Source organism: Glycine max, chromosome 4 (genome assembly GCF_000004515.6).
Source record: "Glycine max cultivar Williams 82 chromosome 4, Glycine_max_v4.0, whole genome shotgun sequence".
NCBI lineage: Eukaryota > Viridiplantae > Streptophyta > Magnoliopsida > Fabales > Fabaceae > Glycine > Glycine max.
In genome coordinates this window covers 1,249,400-1,269,782 of record NC_016091.4, presented here as the reverse complement: position 1 = coordinate 1,269,782, position 20,383 = coordinate 1,249,400, and the positions used below count along the sequence as shown (strand labels likewise).

Here is a 20,383-nt window from a genome sequence, read left to right as displayed (position 1 = left end):
ACTTTGATAACGGCGTACAAGTAAGAATAATAATTTACAAAAAAATGGTCACTGAAAAAAAGAAAAAGAGAGTATTTATCAATGTTTAATGTCGTCATTGTATTTTGACACTTAAAAGTCCATTTTAAGATGTTTTTTTTTCATCTTCTCTTCTATTGTTAGCTCTTTTATTTTTATTTTTAAGAAAAATATGAGTGTTACTCTTCTTGGCTCTTTTTGACACTCTTTTACGGAGTGATTGAAATTTATTAAAAATAAATAATTAATTATAACGAGAATATTAAATGAGAGTCCACTAAAAGGAATTAATGGGATATATAAGTGAAAATTATGAAAAATATTAAATAAAATAAATATTTAGTACATAAAAAATAAATGTTTTTTTTATCATGTATTAATATAAAAATAAAAATTTATATAAGTATAAAATAATTAAAGACAAAAACTTTAAAATATAATAATTTATTTATCATAACCAGATAATCCAAGCAGCATCACCCAATAAGAATAATGAAATAAAAAAAACGGGACAGAAGAAAAAAAAAATAGATTTAGCTATAGTTTGCTTGTGTTCAAATAGGAAACAATTGAAAGAAAATTTTCAAAACTTTGAGTCTTGCATTTGAATTTCTTTTCAATTCTTTTATCATCTCTTTCATTCTAAGTGACCAAACCATAGCTTGGTGCAATTTATAGAAAAGCCGAACTTGGCAATTTGGTTTGCTTCTTGAAGCACATGCGAAAACTTGCAGGAGCAGAGTTTACCTTTCATGGTGCGGATATCCTCCACCAAGGCAAAGCAATGGAAACCGATTCCATCTCCAAAAGAATTGCTCAACTACTGGCTTAATAAAGCATTAAATCACTCACAATATAATCACGAATCACAATTACTACGATGAAATAACCTAAAATCAAAATAGTCTAATAAGTAATAACCATAAACTATGCTCTCTTGAACACGTTCAGAAATTGTTATCTGGAATACCAATTCCCCGCAAATAGAGACTTTGAATGTTTGGTTAGAGTTTATGTTAAGTTTTTTAAGAAAACCAAATACACAAGATATATAAGAAACGGAGTTCCAAAACCAGCGGATGCAATTTAAAGAATTAACAAAAGTGTAGTTCCCACCCACTTGTCATTCTCAACAAAACACAAATGATGCAGCAAGATCAAGATAGTTGCTTGATAAACAAGTTTCATATATAACAAATTCTAGCTTGTTTACCTTACTACACTTTAGCCACCCATTATTCATACTTCAAATACTGAACAACTAACAGAAAGTAACGGTTAAATAGTAATACCTAGTAGGAAAGAGACTAGTAAGAACCGAGAATACTATGTAATGCAGTGAAATAGTTGAGCAAAAGAAAACCTACTTATTATGACTAGAAGCTACATGAAAACCCAAGGAGAACAAGTGACCTTTCTAGCTAAACGATCAGCATGCCGCACCTTTTAACAAAATGGATCAGTAAGCATCAATTACCTTAAGGAGATTAAAGCAAATATTTGACTAAACATCAAGAGCAACAACTCCACAAATAAGGTAAGAGGTATAGTAACATATATTACTACAATTTTTTTAATAGTAGTGAAAGGCTTAGGACAAAGAGCTTTGGGGAAGAAAGCTAACTAAGCTTGAGATGGAGCAGGTAAAAGGCGTGGGATACCAACTTGTGTGTTTTCACCAACAACATGATGGCAATCAATTTCCAAGTGTTTGGCATGTTTGTGAAAAACTGGATTTGCAGCTATGTGAAGAGCACTTTAGTTGTTACAATATTAATTTAAGTGAGGTACATGTGCATTGAACTTTCAGATTAGAGAACAAATATATAAGTCATTATAGTTCACAAACAGCAGAGACAAATGCTTTATATTATGGGCTGGGATAAGTGTTTTGTTTTGTAATGTGCCAAGAGACATGCAAGACCCAAGAAAGAATCACTAGTCAGAGGTGGAGCGCCTTGAGTCTAAACACCTAATCCAATTTGTGCCTAAGAAACCAAATCCAATTTGTGTCATTTACATTTCTTCTTTAAAATTTTCATTATTTACAAAATTTTCAAAACATTATTTTTTATTTGTCATATTTTTAAACTTTTATTATTTTCAAAATTTTAATATATTTTTAAATATCATTTTTACACATTTAAACATTATTTTAATCTCACCATTTTTAAAAATTTTATTGTCTTCAAAATATTCATATTTTAACCTTTTTTTTAAAAAAAAAATCTTTATAAGTTTTTCATATATTTTTAAACAATTTTTTTATGCATTTATTTATTTTTATCAAATATCATCGTTCTCACATTCCTCATTTTTAAAAACTACTCTTCAAAGTTCAAACACTTTTTTTTTTTTATGTATTTGGCAATAATTTTTCTCAACTCCTCTTATTATTTTAATATCTCAACTGTTTTCTTGGAACCAAAGTATCCCTGTATGTATGGAGATGGGATTGTCTTATATTTTATTTCATTAATAATTCTTATTTGTTTTAATTAATTTTTTTCTCAATACATTTTCAGTGTAATTAACATTTTGTTATTTGCACAACTTGTTTTAAATAATTTAACTAAATGTTCTTTGTACAACTTATTACTTGTTTAAGATAATGATTATTTATAGTACAACTTATTGTTTTGTTTTAACAAATTACAAATAATTCATTACAGTAATTTAGAAATGGGATGTTGCTTCCAATATCTCCCAAGTTGCTTTCTGCAGTTTTTTCGAAATATTATTTTAACCTTTTGGACTCATTCCGGAAGTAACATTTTAGAAGGTAAAAAGGAGACCATCGGAAAGTGTAGAAATCAATAGCTATTAATGTAAATTACACCTCAAACTCATACATTGAAATTCCAATTCCATTCTCAGAGCTATTCTTTCTTGCTTGCCGTTTCTCAACAACCAAATACAATGGAAGTTAAGTAGATTTAATATGAAAATTTGATAACTTGACATTCAAAGATGATGTTGAGAGTGGACAAGGAAATAAGAAATTTCTACAATCTCGTTCAGTGGCCACTGTAGTCCTTGGATTTTTTTTTTAATAATTAATAATACTCATAAAAACAAAATCAAAATTGCCCTTCCCCTTTCTGTATAGATAAATAGATGAGATTTTGAAGAATGGACGTTTATTTTTCTCTTCAAAAATAAAAACTTCTCTTCATCCATGACTAAAGAAGATTGTTAGAGATCTTTTTAAAATTAAAATAATATGAGAATAAGATAATGATTTATTCATTTCTTTCTATTTTCTAATAAACAATAGAATTTTTTCCCTTCTATTTCATTTCATTCCACCTCGTCTCTTTCTATCAATCCAAACATAACCCTAATTTATAGTTGGATAGAATGCGGATAATGGGTGGGAAACTTTGTCGGGCGATGCTGTACGCGTACGCGTGGGGAAAGCGTTAATTACGCCCGGAAACAATAACCAGAAGGCAAACCTGCAATTATTTATTGATTTATTTATTTATATTAATTTATTGTGTTTGTGATTTTTTCATACAAAATTAAAAAAATTAATTAATTAATTAATTAAATAGTTAGCTTATTTGAGTAAATACTATTGAGATAATTTCAATATATTTATAGTTTCTTTTAGATTCAATATACGAGAAAATTTCTAAATCGACCGTTTTAAAAGAAATTAATAAAATGTAATGACTGTTCTTGCTACACAAGTTAAATTATTTTTTTTAAAAAGAAGTAAACCAAAATAGATTTACAATACTTAATGTTGTGCTTCTATTTTTATTTAATTAATATTTCAATGAAATTTGGCGGTATTATTTAAATTAACGCATCTCTATATTTTGAAAAAAATATAAAATAATTCTTTTAATATTCAAAATTCCACTATGGTTATTCTTATAAATAAAAATTAATAGTATAACGAATATAATATTTTAATTTTAAGAAACTAATTTAATATCAAAAGCTAGTAAAAGGAAGATGGTCATGTGTTAATTTTTTTTTATAAAACTTTACTGAATTAATATTTATAGATGTAATTCATTTCCCTCAAAATAAAATGATACTTAAAGTAAATTTCACTACTATTTTTAAACTAAACTACCTCACAACCGACAAACTTAATCAACTTGATATCTTGAGTGAATTCATTATTCCTTTCTTACTTTTTAACCAAATCCATGTCCTTAGGTATGAATTATACATTTGTGAAAAAAAAGTAATGAATAGTGATATACCCATATGTTTTTTTTCCAACTCTCTTGAAGAGAGATGAAATTTATTACCTTTAATTTTATAAATAATTATCTAATTTATCAAAACTAATAAAAATAATTAAATAAGTTAATTTATCATAAAATTTAATTTTATTTTAAAATTATCCATAATATTAAATGATATAAGATATGACTATTTTTTAAAAGATAATTTTTCAATCAATGGATATATCTTGTTTGGTTAATAACTCAATAAATACATTCATATTTATCAAAAAAAAAATCACTAAGGACAATTTTTTATTTAACTAAAATAATTCTATATTTTTTATACTTCGATCAAAAAGGATATTTTATTTTATTTCATATATAACAACGTATATAAGACCGGAGGAAATATATAAGTCTCACTAAAATGTGAGTTTCAGATTTTGTTTAAGAATCTTATTCTCAAAATGGTCAAAGTCACATAAATTTCTAAAATTCTTTGATAGAAGAAATAAGCCTAAAGTTAAAAAAAAAAAAAAAAAGTGGGGAGGGAGGCTAAATTGCGAGATTTGCGGAATAAGGCTAAATCGCGCAGCAAACTACGGTCCTTTAAGCTTTGACTTGAGGTCTGAGGATGCTGTCTGTTTGTCTCTGCAAAATGCAAATCCAAATTCAATTCTTGCTGCCAAAGCCAAAACAAAACTGAGTCATTTCTTTGTTTAGGAGTTTGGTTCTGCAAAAAGCCAAAAAGAAGAAGAAGAATAAATGGAAGCAGAGACCTCAAACGGTGGTGGTATTGGAGGCCTTTACGTCAAAGTTATGACCGACGACCAAATGGAACTGCTCAGGCAACAGATTTCTGTCTACGCCACCATCTGTGAACAGCTCGTTGAGATGCACAAGGCCGTCACTACCCAACAGGACCTCGCAGGTTTCCATTGCTTCTTAACCCAACAGCATTATAGTACATATTATTATTGCTTCACACCTCAGGGTTATTATTACAATAAACATAATTCATTTTATGATTGAACGGAACAAATTAACAACATATACTTTTCTATATTGAAAATAGCATTACATGACAGTTGAGATTATCTAGTCTGTTATAATTTCGAGAAACGGGGTCACCATGTGATCATAATTCCGATCAATTTTCGTGTGATGCATAATTGAGTTTCTTTTTTTTTTTTAAATTTATGAGAAAAAGTTATTTAGACCTGATTATGTGTCACATGAAACCAACAAGTTTTAACCTTATAAGTTTACTTGATAGATGGGTGAGTTCCTTAAGCATGCTGATAGAAGATCTATTCCTTGCATATGAAAAAAACTTCATTCAGAGAAGCAAAATCTATTTCAGTAATCTTTATGCCTGTAGTGTTAGTCTCATTACTTTCAGCTCTGGGATACTTGTTTCTAGAAAAAAAACATTGTGTCTCATGAAGATTGACTGATACCATAATGGTCCAGGACCATGGTATAATTTTTTCATGTCATAAGATTATCAGGAAGTTTCTTAAACGTGTAAGTTTCTTCAGATTTGGATATGTAGGTTGAATTAGTGGGATTTGTTGTTCAATTTGACGGTGGAGAAACAATGTGAGTGTTTAATTTGTTGTTGTATTTTGAGTCAGGGCTGAGGCTGGGTAATTTGTACTGTGATCCGTTGATGGCATGCTCTGGACACAAGATAACTGCGAGGCAGCGCTGGACTCCAACGCCTCTGCAGCTTCAAATACTTGAGCGTATTTTTGATGAGGGAAATGGCACTCCGAGCAAGCAGAAGATCAAAGACATAACCATTGAGCTGGGCCAGCATGGCCAAATATCAGAGACAAATGTTTATAACTGGTTCCAGAATAGAAGAGCTCGTTCAAAGCGGAAGCAACTCACTCCTGCACCCAATGTTGTGGAGCCAGAAGTTGAGTCTCCAAAAGAGAAAAAGACTCGTGCAGAAGGCTTTCAGGTTCAACCCTATGAGAATTCATCACCTCATAGGATCAAGGATATGTACATCCAGAGTCCTGACATAGGTATTAATCTTTCTGTTAGATTTTGTTTGGATAAACTTCTCAATGAATATTTATAGATAAGGAACTAAAAAGGTAATTAAAAATCACTTATGCATAATTAAAACCAACTGATGAGAGAGCTTCTGTAAATTAAAAACCACTTATGCATAATTAACACCAACTTTTCGAGAAACTAATGAGAGAGCTTCAGTAAATTAATTTATGGATAAGTTAATTTTAACTTATGGAAGATATTCAATATAAATTCTATTGGTTTGCTTGTCCAGGATTTGACCAATTACTGGGTAAAATAGAAGTTGCAAGCTGCTACAGTTCTTATTTTCTTTGAGAAATCTGTGGAATGGATGGGTTGAAGACTTAAATTCTTGATTGCAGCTTGGTGGACTCAAGTTTGTTGATGATACTGTTAGATATATGGGCTTTTTGTCCAATATGTTGATGAACCACACATGATGTGGTATAACTATATATTGTATAAATTGTTTTTGCTTAGGTGCTTTGCAGTGCTAACTGTTGACAACCGTTACTGTGTGACATGTTACAATTTTACAAGTTTAAACATTATTTCTTCTCCTAATTACTGTGAGATCTGACTTATAAGAGCTTACGTGGTCAGTATATTGTCTCAGTTATGTTGTTATGTAAATCTGCTGAACCACCTTTTGGGTGTTTGAGCTAGAAAAGACTTTATCTTGTACTTTTACAAACCAGTAACCACTCATTCAAATAACCCTTGAATAATTAGGTTAACAATTTCAAGTCCATAAGTACTAAATTTACTCACATCAAACTATTACCTTCGCAGCAACCTGCTTCCTATCACTTTTAACAATTTTTTTTTGTTCTGATGCCTTCAACAATTACCTCTACTTGCTGGTATTGCCACTTGTCTCCAGAATTTCTGGTCATCACGTATTCACTAGTCTCCTTTTGCATTCTAGATATTTGATAGCATTAGTTATTGCTTTTATGGTACTATAATCCTGCATCCAAATCTTAAATAGGGAATTTGGATGCTAAAACTTAACCGTTTGAATTTTATCTGATAGTAATGAAGCCTAAATGCTTGTAAATTTAGCTAAACAATTTAAGGAACATCTCCCTACCTGGAGGGATCTGATAAACAGCAACACGGCTACACTTTGTAGCAAATTATTCCAGAAAAATAGAAAAGAAAGCACCTTCCTAAAACTAGCTGTTGAATGTACAGAAAAAAGGTTAAACCGTTCATCCAAAAGTTCTGCATATCGACATGAGATTGAAGCTTAAGAGGGATAATTTAAGGCTTTAAGCATTTAGTTCAATCAGGGACTGTCAGCTACTCAGCTCCAATCCACTTAAAATAGCTGCGAGAATGCTTTCTTCACTTGAATTTTATTAAGAACGCAATTTGTTTTATGCCAGAGCCACTAACTGGGAACATTTCTATAATGATGCTGAAGTGAACACATCATCACATATCTTCTGAAGAGTATCTTGGGTGATTTCGTTTATCCTTAGTAGGCGCATTTTTGACATTTCTCGAGACTAGTTTAAAGCTAAGCAAAAATATATATTTAGTTATCATAAATATAATTTTATATGTTTTATTGATTTTGATTTTTATAAAATTTTAAAAAATTGTTCTCGTCACTGCTTGATGATGACGATCAAGTATTTTGAAGTAACTCGAGATAATTAGATATATGCTATGATATTGATAAGTGATAATTCATACCCAATAGCTCGCTGTTGTGAGTTGTATTATTTATTGATGATATAACTCTTTTTTTTGCACGTTATTGATAGAGAAGGGGAAATTAACCATTCATGTATTTTACACAGAATATGCACAACAACTTCTTCATTTGTCATATTTACGTGAACAAATGGTTACAAAATTAACAAAGGGTACCCATTCATGGCATCTTATAATCCTCTCAAATATGTTCTTCCTAACGAGTATAACACCTAATATCTATAGCTCGATTTACCGCATCTAGTTGTCACTGTCTGTTTTGTTTCGTTTCATAGGATAACTAATAGAATTGACCGAGGGACTAATTAAGATGAACGATTATTAGTGAGGATTAAATTTTAAACATTGAACCATTATGTATCCATCGAATATTATAATCCAGGAAGGATTACTCATTTTAGAAAAAAAATCATGACACAAAAATAAAAAGGCTTAAAAACAAAAATGAATATTAAAACTTATCAAGGTATTAAGCAATCACTATTTTTTAAAACAGACCATCTTTCTGTTTTAGGAAAAAACTGAAAAGGGTTAGAAATACAGAATGTTATCAAAACCATTATTTTTATTAGACAAAAAAATTTGTATTCTTTGTAAACATAACTAAATTTAGTTTTTATTTTATTTTTTTAATTATTTGAACTTCATAATTTTTTTTAAAATTCACTATTATTTCTCGCTACCAAAAAGAAAACAGAATGATCATTAATGTAATAAAATTAGGCGCATAGTTTAATATATTACTGCATTATATTAATATAAGAAACATTTTATATATATAAGTGTAATGTTAAAATTTAAATCGTATAATTAAATATCAACAAGACTTATATTATAATTTTTAAAATAATTATATAATATTAAATCTTCACTTTTGTTCGTATATGATTATCCTATTTAGATTTAATCTTCCTATTGCTACCTTCATATAAAATATTTTACCGTAAAATAAGTATAAATTAAGCTTTTAAAGAGTTAAAGTCAACATTATTTATAAAGATTAAGTTGTTATTGTTATTTTTTTAGGATGTATTATTAATAAAATATTGATTGTTTTGTTTGAGTGTGAGAAGGGTGAGATTAGATGTAAATGTAAATGGAATCGGAATGAAATTTGTATTCCTCCGAAGAGGCACAGCCTGTGCAGCAGTCGGAGAAGATGCCACATCTCAATCATTTCAGCATCGCCCTCGCCGGAAATAAATAAAAACCATATTCCATTCACTTTTTCGCTTTCCCTTAATTCTTCCGAATCTGCGAATTCAGACGCACAATAATCGAATTCCCTCTTTCTCCGCAATTCATCCTCTCTTCCACGAATCAAAAACAAATCCCTAACTAACCGATTCGATCCACTTCAATGGCGGGACCCAACATGGATCAGTTCGAAGCGTTTTTCAGGAGAGCAGATTTGGACGGAGATGGCAGAATCAGTGGAGCCGAAGCCGTCTCATTCTTTCAGGGATCCAATTTGCCCAAACAAGTCCTCGCTCAGGTTTCATTCTAATCTAAACCAAATATTTCAACTCACTGCACTTCCGTTTGTGTTTTCTCTTCGAGGCATAGGATTTTCGTGATCGATCGTTATGATTTCGTTATTGTTTGCTTAGAATCTCTGATTTAGGTTTTGGTTGATTCTTCATTTCGCTTTTCCTTGGATATTTTAACTCGATCTAGCGTATAATTCTTATTGTTGTTCTCGATTTGAGTTGTTGCAGGTGTGGGCGTATGCTGATCAGGCCAAAACGGGTTTCCTTGGGCGCGCGGAGTTTTTTAATGCTCTAAGGTTAGTCACTGTGGCTCAGAGTAAGCGAGATTTAACGCCTGATATTGTGAAGGCAGCTTTGTATGGTCCTGCTGCTGCTAAAATCCCTGCCCCACAGATTAATCTTGCTGCTGTGCCTCAACCACGCCCGAATTCGATGCCCGGTGCTGGGTCTGTCGGGCAGATGGGTGTTACCGCACCCAATTTGGCTCAAAGTTTTCCCTATAGAGGACAAGGGTTGGCAGGTCCTGGTGCAAACCCGCAATATTATCCTTCGCAGCAGCATCCTGGCATGAGACCTCCTCAATCCATGCCTGCTGGTGGCGGTCTGCGTCCACAACAGGGTGTTGCAGGTCCAGATATTTCTAGAGGAGTTAACATAGCTGGTCACAATTTCTCAAATCCTGGCGTCGTCTCGAATGATTGGAATAATGTAAGGCCTGGTATGGTTGCTACCAGACCTGCTGGACTGACCCCATCAGCTGCATTACCGTCATCAACATCTCCAATCTCACCAATGCCGCAGTCATCTCCAATCTCACCAATGCCCCAGTCTACAACTGTTAACACTAAAGCATTAGGTGTATCTGGAAATGGGTTCTCCTCCAATTCAGTTTTGGGCAATGATTTTTTCTCTGCTGCCTCATTGACACCGAAACAAGAACCTGCTGGACTGAGTTACTCTGTCAGCAATGTCTCATCAGCCATTGTTCCTGTTTCCACTGCTCCCCAACCTGCAATTAAGCAAAATTCTCTTGACTCATTGCAGAGTGCATATTCTTCAATGCTGCCTGCAAATAGTCAGTTTCAGCGGGCACAATCTGCACCAAACATAAGCCAACAAATTTCACCACCAGCTTCTTCTTCTCCAAATACACCATCTGGGCTTGGAAATGCAAATTCTGACAATTCACATCTTTCTTGGCCAAAAATGAAACCTACTGATGTGCAGAAGTATACAAAGGTGTTTATGGAAGTTGACACCGACAGGGATGGGAAAATCACTGGGGAGCAGGCACGCAGTCTATTTTTAAGCTGGAGATTACCCATAGGTAAAACCTTTTTCTTTCCAACTGACACTTTTTGACGTAATGTTTATGCATTTTGGTATGTTGATGTGTTAGCTTGTCAATGAAATGTTGCATACATATTGCATAACTAACAAGAACAATAATCAGCTGAAAATTTTAGGGCTTAGCTTCGTGATTCAGATTATTTTTTTGGGGGTCTGCCTTAATGTTGTCAAGGAATGGTTAACTGTGCACCGATACTGGATATTGTTTTTGGTGATGGTAAAATAAGTATGTGGATTTTATTTGAAAAAAAACGGAACTCTCTAGTAGCCCAAGAGGTATTCAATGTCCAACTTTAGTCATGAATAGTAACTAGTGACAGATGTATGATTACTATGGCTGCTCATCAATTCAGAAAAAAAAATCACTATGGCTGCTCATCCCATCCCAATTAAGAACAAAGGTGGAGGATCAGTTCATACTTAAGTATCCAAAGAGAGCATGTCTGCTGAAGCTTGAGTGCTGACATGCTTTGTCTGCAGGGGTTTGATGCATTTTATTGGAATGCACATGTTTTTGAGTCAGATCACGTCCTTTTAATTTTACATTATTTTAGTTGTTCTCATCTTGAAAGAAGCATTGGAATCACATGGTTTTCAATTAAGTGGAAGGAAAATTTAGTATATGGAATGCAAGTTCAGCAAAACACATTTGAACATGGGCTTGGAGGTGAAAATTGGAGATCATACCATACCACGAGTCACTTGGTTTAGTTATATTGGATCTACCATGCTAGGTGACACAAACAAAGGAAGATTTAATCATAGGATTCAAATTCGGTAGATGAAATGGAGAAATGTTTTAGCTATTACTCCCTATGAATGTGAAAGTTCAGGAGGTACAAATAATAATTTTTTTGGTGGGATAATTATGCATACAAGAGAGAGGTCTAAGCAAGGAAAAGCCTCTAAGAAATGAATATTCCCACCTTAGTATCCTTCTAAAACTTGATGCAAGTACTATCACCCAAATCCAAAGAAACAATTAGTCAAATCTTTGTAATAAACCTCCCAGGGATTTGCATGAATTGAAATAATCACAGGTTGGCATCCTGCCCATTTTTAATCCAAGTCATAGATACTATGAAGTATGAATTACTTGGTTTCATTATGGATCGATCATTTATTAAAGAAAGGAGGAAGGTGACAGAGATATTGATAATTTGAGAAGGGATATATGGTAGGTTATAGGTATTAGACCTATAAGATCAACCACACATTTATAAATGTGTCTGGTTATGAACCAAGAATCCCAACCAATTTCGAATCCTCATGTTTCACTTTAGTATCACAATAATTAAAAAATATTTCTTAAAGGAAAATAACAATAAATACTGATAGCTTGAGTTTCAGCAGATTCTATGATAGATGACAGTTATTTGATTTAGACCTCGGAAATAAATCTACTTGACATTTTGAAATCTATGGGGTTATGAACCAGGATAACTATTAATGCCAAAATCCTTCTGTTTTTATCCTACTTGGTGTTATGTTGGATTATTTTTTATTTTAAAGGAAAGTGGAAAAAAACACTAGTATTTTGAACACAATTACATTGTAGGTGACAGTTATGAGACCTGAGAAACTCCACATTCAGAAATTTATTTGGTATGAACCTAGAGAATTAACCGATTCCAAATCCTCATATTCATCCTACATGAGTTGCTTATTTGTCAACTAATTCATGATGTTCCACTATTTTACATAGAACATCATGTTGGCCGCAATTTTGTCATTGCTGATGGGGTTCCCAGTGTCAGACTGTTTGGAATCTGGATTAGAAAATAGAAGATAGAAAAGAAATATTGTATTTCATGACAACCAGGCTAATAGAAATTAAAAGCTACTAAGAAAAACATGCTTCAGATAAGATGATGTTACTAGATATGTTTCTTTACTCTGTTTTATTGACTCCGTTTCTTAGCAAGTGCTTCACTATTTTGGAAATTTTCTTGTAGAGGTGGACCGATCTTAGGATAATCTTTTCATTATTTCTCTGATAGCAAATACGTAACAAGATCTTTGTGGACTTTGTGCAGATGTCTTAAAGAAGGTGTGGGACTTGTCTGATCAGGATAATGATAGCATGCTTTCTTTGAAGGAGTTTTGCTTTGCTCTTTATTTGATGGAACGTTACAGGGAAGGTCGTCCTCTTCCAGAGTCTCTTCCAAGCAATGTTTTGTTTGACGAGACACTGATGTCAATGATAGGCCAACCAAAAATTGCTTATGGAAATGCAGGCTGGGGTATTGGCCAAGGTATTTTCCCTTATTTACACTATCTCAAACTTTTCCTTTTCTCTTAGTCATATAGGATATTTCTTGATGATTTTTTTTTCTTTTATCTGTCTCAAGGTTTTCAGCAGCAACAAGGGATTCCAGGTGCTCGGCCAGTGGCACCAACAGCTGGTTTGAGGCCACCAGTTCAGGGAAGTTCTGCCCAGGCTGATGGCACTCAACAGCCCAATCAGCAAAAGTCAGGAACACCTGTGTTGGACGATTCCTTTTTGAATCGTGCAGAAAATGGTGAGCAGAATATATTGAATTCAAAGCCTCAAGAGGCAACAACTGCGGAGAAAAAGGTATTTGCTCTGCCTTCATAGTTTTTGTCCATGTATAAATATATTTGGGAAAGTGAAGGTTATCCATTATGTTTTTGATTTTTCGATGATGCTTGTGTTTTTGTAATTAAGGAGGATACTTTATTTATGATTTTCTCCTATCCCTTTGTAATTATCTTCTCTTCATCTTAATGTATTTATGATTCTCTCTATTTTTTTTAAAAAAAGGTACCATTTTTTTAGAAATGGGAAGATTATAAAACTCTTCCTAAAGCCACGGATTCAACTATATCTACTAACAAATGCAAGGTAAAGAGATACCTTTGAAAATATGAAGCACTTCTCTCCCAACCAAATGCACCAAAGAATTGTATAAATTGCACCCTCTCATAAAATCACTGTTTCCTTATTTCTGCCATAATCTCTTGAAAGTTTAACTAGAAACTGCTCCAGTAGAAAGGACACACAAAAATAAATTCACAGTCCCTTAGTGCTTCTTTGATACTTCAAAACTATTGATGGCCTTATGGGGATCCAAATCACATTTTGATCCAAAAGCAACTGTATGTCACTTTTTATAGTTGTTTGCCGGGTGGACCCAAGTTAATTTTTGGTCTTAAATATAATTTTGCAAGTATGTTCAAAATGAATTATGTGGCTGGAGTTACGTTTGAACCCAAAATTAATTCCGCATATTCAGTAATATTTTCAACCATCTATTCATTTGTAAGTGGTCTTGGTTCTCTTGCACATTTTGAGAAATTATAAATAAAAAATGTTTCTCTTTTCTGTTGTAGTTTGAAGAAACTCAGAATGTGATTTTGGATTCAAAAGAGAAGCTTGAGTTATACCGCAACAAAATGCAGGAACTGGTTAGTAATTCATATCTTGTTTTTTTTTTTAATCTTACATTGATGTTTATTGCTTAAGGCTTAGCATGGTTGAAATCGATTATTTGTAGGCTTGCTAGGCCACACTGCTGGTGGTTCACTTTAAAGTAAAATTGTGTTTGCATTAATGAAGTTATTGCATGCCAAAGAGGTTAAAAATAAATTTATTAATGATCTTTGACCTGTAGTTATTCGCATGTTTGGTTTTGCTTGGTTTTTACAGAATAACTTCTAAGCTAAATAGCTCTTGAGTATACTATTATATGCATAATACAAGCTAATTCAAAACACAAAGTCAGTGTACCAGAGCTGTGTAATTTAGCAGGAAGGATTGGTTTTCTATGATAAATGCAAATCATCCTACAGTGACTTAATGTTTGGGTTTTATGGTTCTAGTTAGGCCTCAGTTGAAGCCTAGAAACTCTTACTGGAATCATGCACGCAGTGAAAAGATAGGACGATTTTAAATGGATTAGTGGATAAAGTTAAGGATTTTATTGGGTAAAAGCCAGTATGACTTCCCCCCTCTCAAGAAACGAACCGGAATGCAGCAAAAAGATTGATGATTTTAAGTGGATTCAGTTAAGGATTTTATTGGGATAAAACCAGAATGATTTTTTAATGTATGCCATGAATTCCTTTCCCGGATGTTAACTTGTATTTCAGGTTCTATATAAAAGCAGATGCGATAATCGACTAAATGAGATTACGGAAAGGGCATCTGCGGATAAGCGTGAGGTATATTCCTTTTTTTCTTTTCTTTTCTGAAAACGTGATGCAAATTTAAGATGTGAAAAGAATTAACTATCATTTGGTGGTGTGTTGTTACAGGCAGAATCATTGGGCAAGAAATATGAAGAGAAATACAAACAAGTAGCAGAAATAGTATCAAAATTGACCGTTGAAGAAGCTAAATTTCGTGATATACAGGTAATTAGAAAATCTAAATTACTTGTTAAAGATAGGCTATTTGTAAGAGGTGAAGTTATTGACTATTTAGTATGCCCTCTTTTACTGCATTGGTCTTAAGTTATTATGAAGGACCAACCTCTCCCAAAATTTAAGCTCTTAGGCTATAGCTCATGAATGGTCTTATATCTTTTGCACTCCCCTCCTGCAAGATCCCTTTGGGTTTGAAGTATGCATAACACACAAACACACCTTAAATTGTGCTCAAATTCAACTTTTATTTAGAATGAGGGTGAGAAGGATCTAACTCATGACCACTAGGCCATACAAGCTCTGATACCATGTCCAGGACCAACTCTCTTAAATGCTTAAATTATAAAGTAAATGCTCATGAATGATTTTATAAGTGGGTTGCATTTACCTTTTAAAAAAGGATCAAACCTCATGCTTGACTTCCTCTACGAGCTCTGTTGGAATATGGAGCGATTCTGTTTCATGCCAATTAAGCATAATTCTGTTTTTTTTTTAAAATAGTTTTATGACTTATTGAAAATTTGAAATTTGGGTGTTGAGTTCAATTCCCTCATTGCTTCGTGTTTGGGATAAAAAAACCAATTTTTGGTTCTGCGTTGATGTCACGTTTGTGGGTGAATTGCTGTTTCAGACATGTAAAGTAGTGTTTCAGATTCGAGCTTTGAAGTTGTTGTTAATCTTTTCATTTTATTTTTCATTCTCATTTCTTCAAAATTTGTAGTTATAGCTTCGACAATTAGAAGTTCTGTTTTGTCTTCCAATTAGGGAATCCCCTCTCTCTCCCTCACCTCCTTCATATTGGGGCTGCTTGCACTGTGAATGTGTGAACGTGAATTGGTAAGCATTGAGACAGGTTAGGAGACCTTGAAGGCAGGGTTGCCACTCCTCCATTCCTGAACACAGTCCTCTGTTACGTATACCTGAGTGTGAAAGGGGAAAAAGGATAGGCACATGACCTGTTTTAAAGAGTGTTTGAATAATCTAAAGGCTATTACTGATAGTTTGCATTTTTCATTTTAAGAAATTTCTCATTCGAAATGCTCCCTATATATCACTTTTTAATTGTGGAAAATGGCTGAAAGCTAATGGTCTGCAATATCATATAGCAGATAGCGATGTGGGCAAATAGTCACAGTCGTATCTCCATCACTTGTAGTGATTTATCATTCAATGAATGATTGACTGAAAAAATGATTCACTTATCAAATTTTAATTTAAAGTTTTTTAGCTAAGAAGAAAATAACTTTTCTTTTTCCTTTCTTTTTAACCCGCACAGCAATTGAAATACATGATATCTATCAATTATATATGTATAACAAATTAAGTTGTATGCACATGAAAATGCATAAAAAAATGGCATAATATTGAATCAAAAGTTCATTGGCCGGAGACTCGTCAAATATGACAAGAGGATGTGAACACATGCTGCAACCATTACACTTGTAGAGGTGGCAATAGCGGACAGAGTTGTAATCGTGGATCCAGGAATTCTGCAATGCAACAGCACTATAGCCTATAGTGGCATTATTGCATTGTGGAATTCCATATGTGTGTGTGTGTGAGAGAGAGAGAGAGAGAGAGTGAGGATCATGTTATTCCACGAGTAATTCTTAGTAGAGTTACTTCTTCGACAACTCTTTGTATATATTAAATTTCAACAATCTAACCTTTGAATTACAAGTTCTTATTGAATAGATGAAGTCTACAATTTTTTTCTCCTTTCTTAGCAGCAATAAACCTGTATCTTGGGTGGATTATGAATGTCTCTAAAGTTGAAACATTTCAAATTTCAATGCATCTTTAACCATTAGTTGGTACTTATTTAGGATAGGAAGGTGGAGTTGCAGCAAGCAATTGTCAAAATGGTACAAGGAGGCAGTGCAGATGGTATCCTTCAGGTGAATTTTATTTCTTGAATAAGACTTGTGTTCTGGGGAAACCTGTCTAGTACTCTGTTACTGATGTTTTAACAAATTCCATAGGTCCGTGCTGAACGCATACAGTCAGATCTCGAGGAGTTATTTAAGGCTCTAGCCGAACGGTGCAAGAAACATGGGCTAGATGTGAAGTCAATTACAATGGTTCAGCTTCCTGCTGGTAACTATAATAATCTCATTTTGTCTCATTATGGCTTCTTTCTCAATCACTCTGCAATAACAATTTTATGATTTGTTTTGACTTTTTTTTACTCAATATATGTGATTCTTCATATTAATACTTCTGTGGAAGCAGCCTCTTATGATTTGGAAACTTGCATTTTTCTAAAGGATCTTTTATTAAAATCAAGGGCGTTGCATATTTGTTACAAGTTAATGCATTTCCCTCTGTTTCTAACTTTAATGTGGTTGCGTCTGTGTATGTGTATGAACCAAATGAATTATAAGGTTGGCAACCTGGAATTCCAGAGGGAGCAGCTCTTTGGGATGAAGATTGGGATAAATTTGAGGATGAAGGTAGCCGTTGTTTTTTCTTACAAAATCATTTTCATGTTTTGCATGAATTAACTTGTGTTATTAATTGCTTTGTTTATTTCTAGGATTTGCTAATGATCTCACTTATACATCTTCAAAACCGAAGTCGGCATTTATTGATGGAGAACAAAATTTATCTGATGATAATTCTGTTCATGGTTCACCTGTGAATGCAAATGGGAAGCAAGAAAATTCTGCTAATGGTGATTATACAGTTGAGGATGAATCCTATGCACACAGTGAAGATGACCTGGCAAGAATCCCCCATAGTCTAGCTGGGAGGAGTACGGTGGAGAGTCCTTCTCAAGACTTTTCAAATTCTCATTTTGGAAAAAGTTTTGAAGCAGATGCAGAAACACACAGGTAATCTGTGTTGTTTTTTCCTCCCTTCACCAGGGGTGTGCTTGTGGGAAGGGGGTTGATTTGTCTATTTCCATTTTTTATGTTTCTGCAATGCATAGCTTTCACTGTGAGCATCTAGTAATTGTGATGTCATTAATCTATGGTAACAGAAGTTTTGATGAATCAACCTGGGGTGCATTTGACAACAACGATGATGTGGACTCAGTGTGGGGTTTTAACACCAAGACCAAGGTAACTCATGCTATACATAACTTTTAATTTTATTCTGTTCTGGATATCAACCTAATTAGTCTCAGTTATTGAGAAATAATTGTTCTTGGGGAAATTCTTTAAAGATTATTTTTATACTGAATTGTTTAAGATAGGCAATGAATGGCTTTTTTTCCTTATAATTTTTGGAATGGGTTTCTTAGCACATTTACTAAAGAACTGAAGAAGGGATGTCTTTTTTCAAAGATGAAGTTGCCTTGATTTTCTGGACAACATAACATTGCTACAACATAGTGCTTCTGTGGAAAATTAATTGATATAAAGCTACTACCTACTTAAATTTTTGTTTGGTTTTGTAGGACTCTGACTTCGAGCAGAGAGATTTCTTTAAATCTGATGATTTTGGTATAAACCCAGTTAGAACAGGATCTACACATACAGATGGCACGTTCCAGACGAAAAGCCCATTTGCTTTTGATGATTCAGTGCCTGCAACTCCAGTTTCCAAATTTGCTTTTGATGATTCAGTGCCTGCAACTCCAGTTTCCAAGTTCGAAAACTCTCCAAGGTACAGTGAGGCAGGGGATCACTTCTTTGACATGTCAAGGTTTGATTCCTTCAGGCACGAAAGTGGATATTCTCCACAACCAGAGAGGCTCACGAGATTTGATTCAATAAGTAGCAGCAAGGATTTTGGCTACAATAATCATAAATTCACAAGGTTTGACTCCATAAGTAGCAGCAAGGATTTTGGCTCCAATCCTGAGACGCTCACAAGGTTTGATTCCATGAGTAGCAGCAACGATTTTGGCTTTGGTCGTCAGGGACATGCAAGGTTTGACTCAATTAGTAGCACCAAGGACTTCGGTCACAGTGGTCCATTCTCTTTTGATGACTCTGATCCATTCGGCTCCTCTGGCCCTTTTAAGGTCTCTTCTGAAAATCATTCTCCGAAGAAAGGTTCAGATAACTGGAGTGCATTCTAGCCTGCATTCCAACTCTTCCCAGTTTTTCTTTGTTGTTTCCATTTCCTTGATTATTCTTGATAGCCTATTTTTTTTTGTGTATAGCTAGAAGAAAAGCTGGACGGTAATATATGGTGTGGCAAACATATCAGTTTGAAGAGAACTTTTTCTATTTTTTTTGGTAATGTGCGGATTTTGTGTGAAAGATAGATAGATAAAATTAAATGCCTTGATGTGTATTGTATGTACTACGAAGTTTAATGGCAAGTGCATGCAAAGTTTTTTTTCTTCTTTTACTTGTGTATTACATGTATTGACGTATGTCCCCCGTGTCCCAATTGGCACCAAATCACATTGCTCACTCTCTATTATTAATGTCAAGATATATTTAAAAAATATATTAAAAGGAAATTTTAAAAATATATTGTATAAATATTAAACGAACAAGAATAATAAATTATAAACACAAAGTCACAATATATTATTAATGTCTTCAGGGACTAAAGTTTACATTTTCATCTTTTTAAGACGTATTTGTCAGTAGAGTGGAAAGACTAAAAGTAAAAAAAAATATTATGACAAATATGTCCTTATATTGGTAACGGAATGAAGTTAACGGCAAGACATATTTGTCGTACTTTTTACTCAGGATTCAATTTTGTATTTTCATCTTAGCGAATTACACATTGAGACACAAAAATGATTATTTATCCAAAAATTAATGAGTATTTTTAAATTTTATTTGTGATAAAAAGAGGTCCTATTAAAAATATTTTTTTACTGCTACTTAAAAGAATTAAGAACCCAATTCAGCTACAATATTACATTAGAGATGCTCCACTACTCTTACCAATAATTGAGTAATTATTTTTAATAAATTATATATATTTATATCTCAAATTAAAATATTGTATAAGGAGATTAAAATTTTTTAAGCATATAATATTTTTGTTTTATTTTTCTCTGTTTAAAAACACCTTAAGACAACTATGAAAAAATTAAAACTATTTTTTAGATAAAACTTAAGTCCTCTTTTTAGTTTTAATAAAAATTTCATTTAAATTTAAAATCGCACATTCAATAATTAATATCGAATTTTAATATCAGTTTTTATCGCAAAAAACAAAAAATTTAAAATACTAAACCTAAATTTTCTGCGTTAT

General features: G+C 33.0%; 2 protein-coding genes across 2 annotated transcripts; both read left to right on the top strand.

Annotated features, from left to right (window-relative positions):
* Nucleotides 1–4,726: 4,726 nt before the first annotated feature.
* LOC100820530 (WUSCHEL-related homeobox 8) lies at nucleotides 4,727–6,821 on the top strand. Its single transcript, XM_003523000.5, has 3 exons — nucleotides 4,727–5,139; nucleotides 5,846–6,244; nucleotides 6,511–6,821. The coding sequence occupies exons 1-3, from the start codon at nucleotides 4,974–4,976 to the stop codon at nucleotides 6,570–6,572; spliced, it is 627 nt and encodes a 208-aa protein (XP_003523048.1). The 5' UTR covers nucleotides 4,727–4,973; the 3' UTR covers nucleotides 6,573–6,821.
* A 2,176-nt stretch (nucleotides 6,822–8,997) lies between these two features.
* LOC100818930 (actin cytoskeleton-regulatory complex protein pan1) lies at nucleotides 8,998–19,511 on the top strand. The gene is made up of 13 exons (XM_003522997.4): nucleotides 8,998–9,477; nucleotides 9,701–10,799; nucleotides 12,859–13,077; nucleotides 13,174–13,400; nucleotides 14,177–14,251; nucleotides 14,936–15,007; nucleotides 15,101–15,199; nucleotides 17,038–17,109; nucleotides 17,194–17,308; nucleotides 17,596–17,664; nucleotides 17,748–18,045; nucleotides 18,195–18,276; nucleotides 18,615–19,511. The coding sequence occupies exons 1-13, from the start codon at nucleotides 9,343–9,345 to the stop codon at nucleotides 19,239–19,241; spliced, it is 3,189 nt and encodes a 1,062-aa protein (XP_003523045.1). The 5' UTR covers nucleotides 8,998–9,342; the 3' UTR covers nucleotides 19,242–19,511.
* The last annotated feature ends 872 nt before the right edge of the window (nucleotides 19,512–20,383 follow it).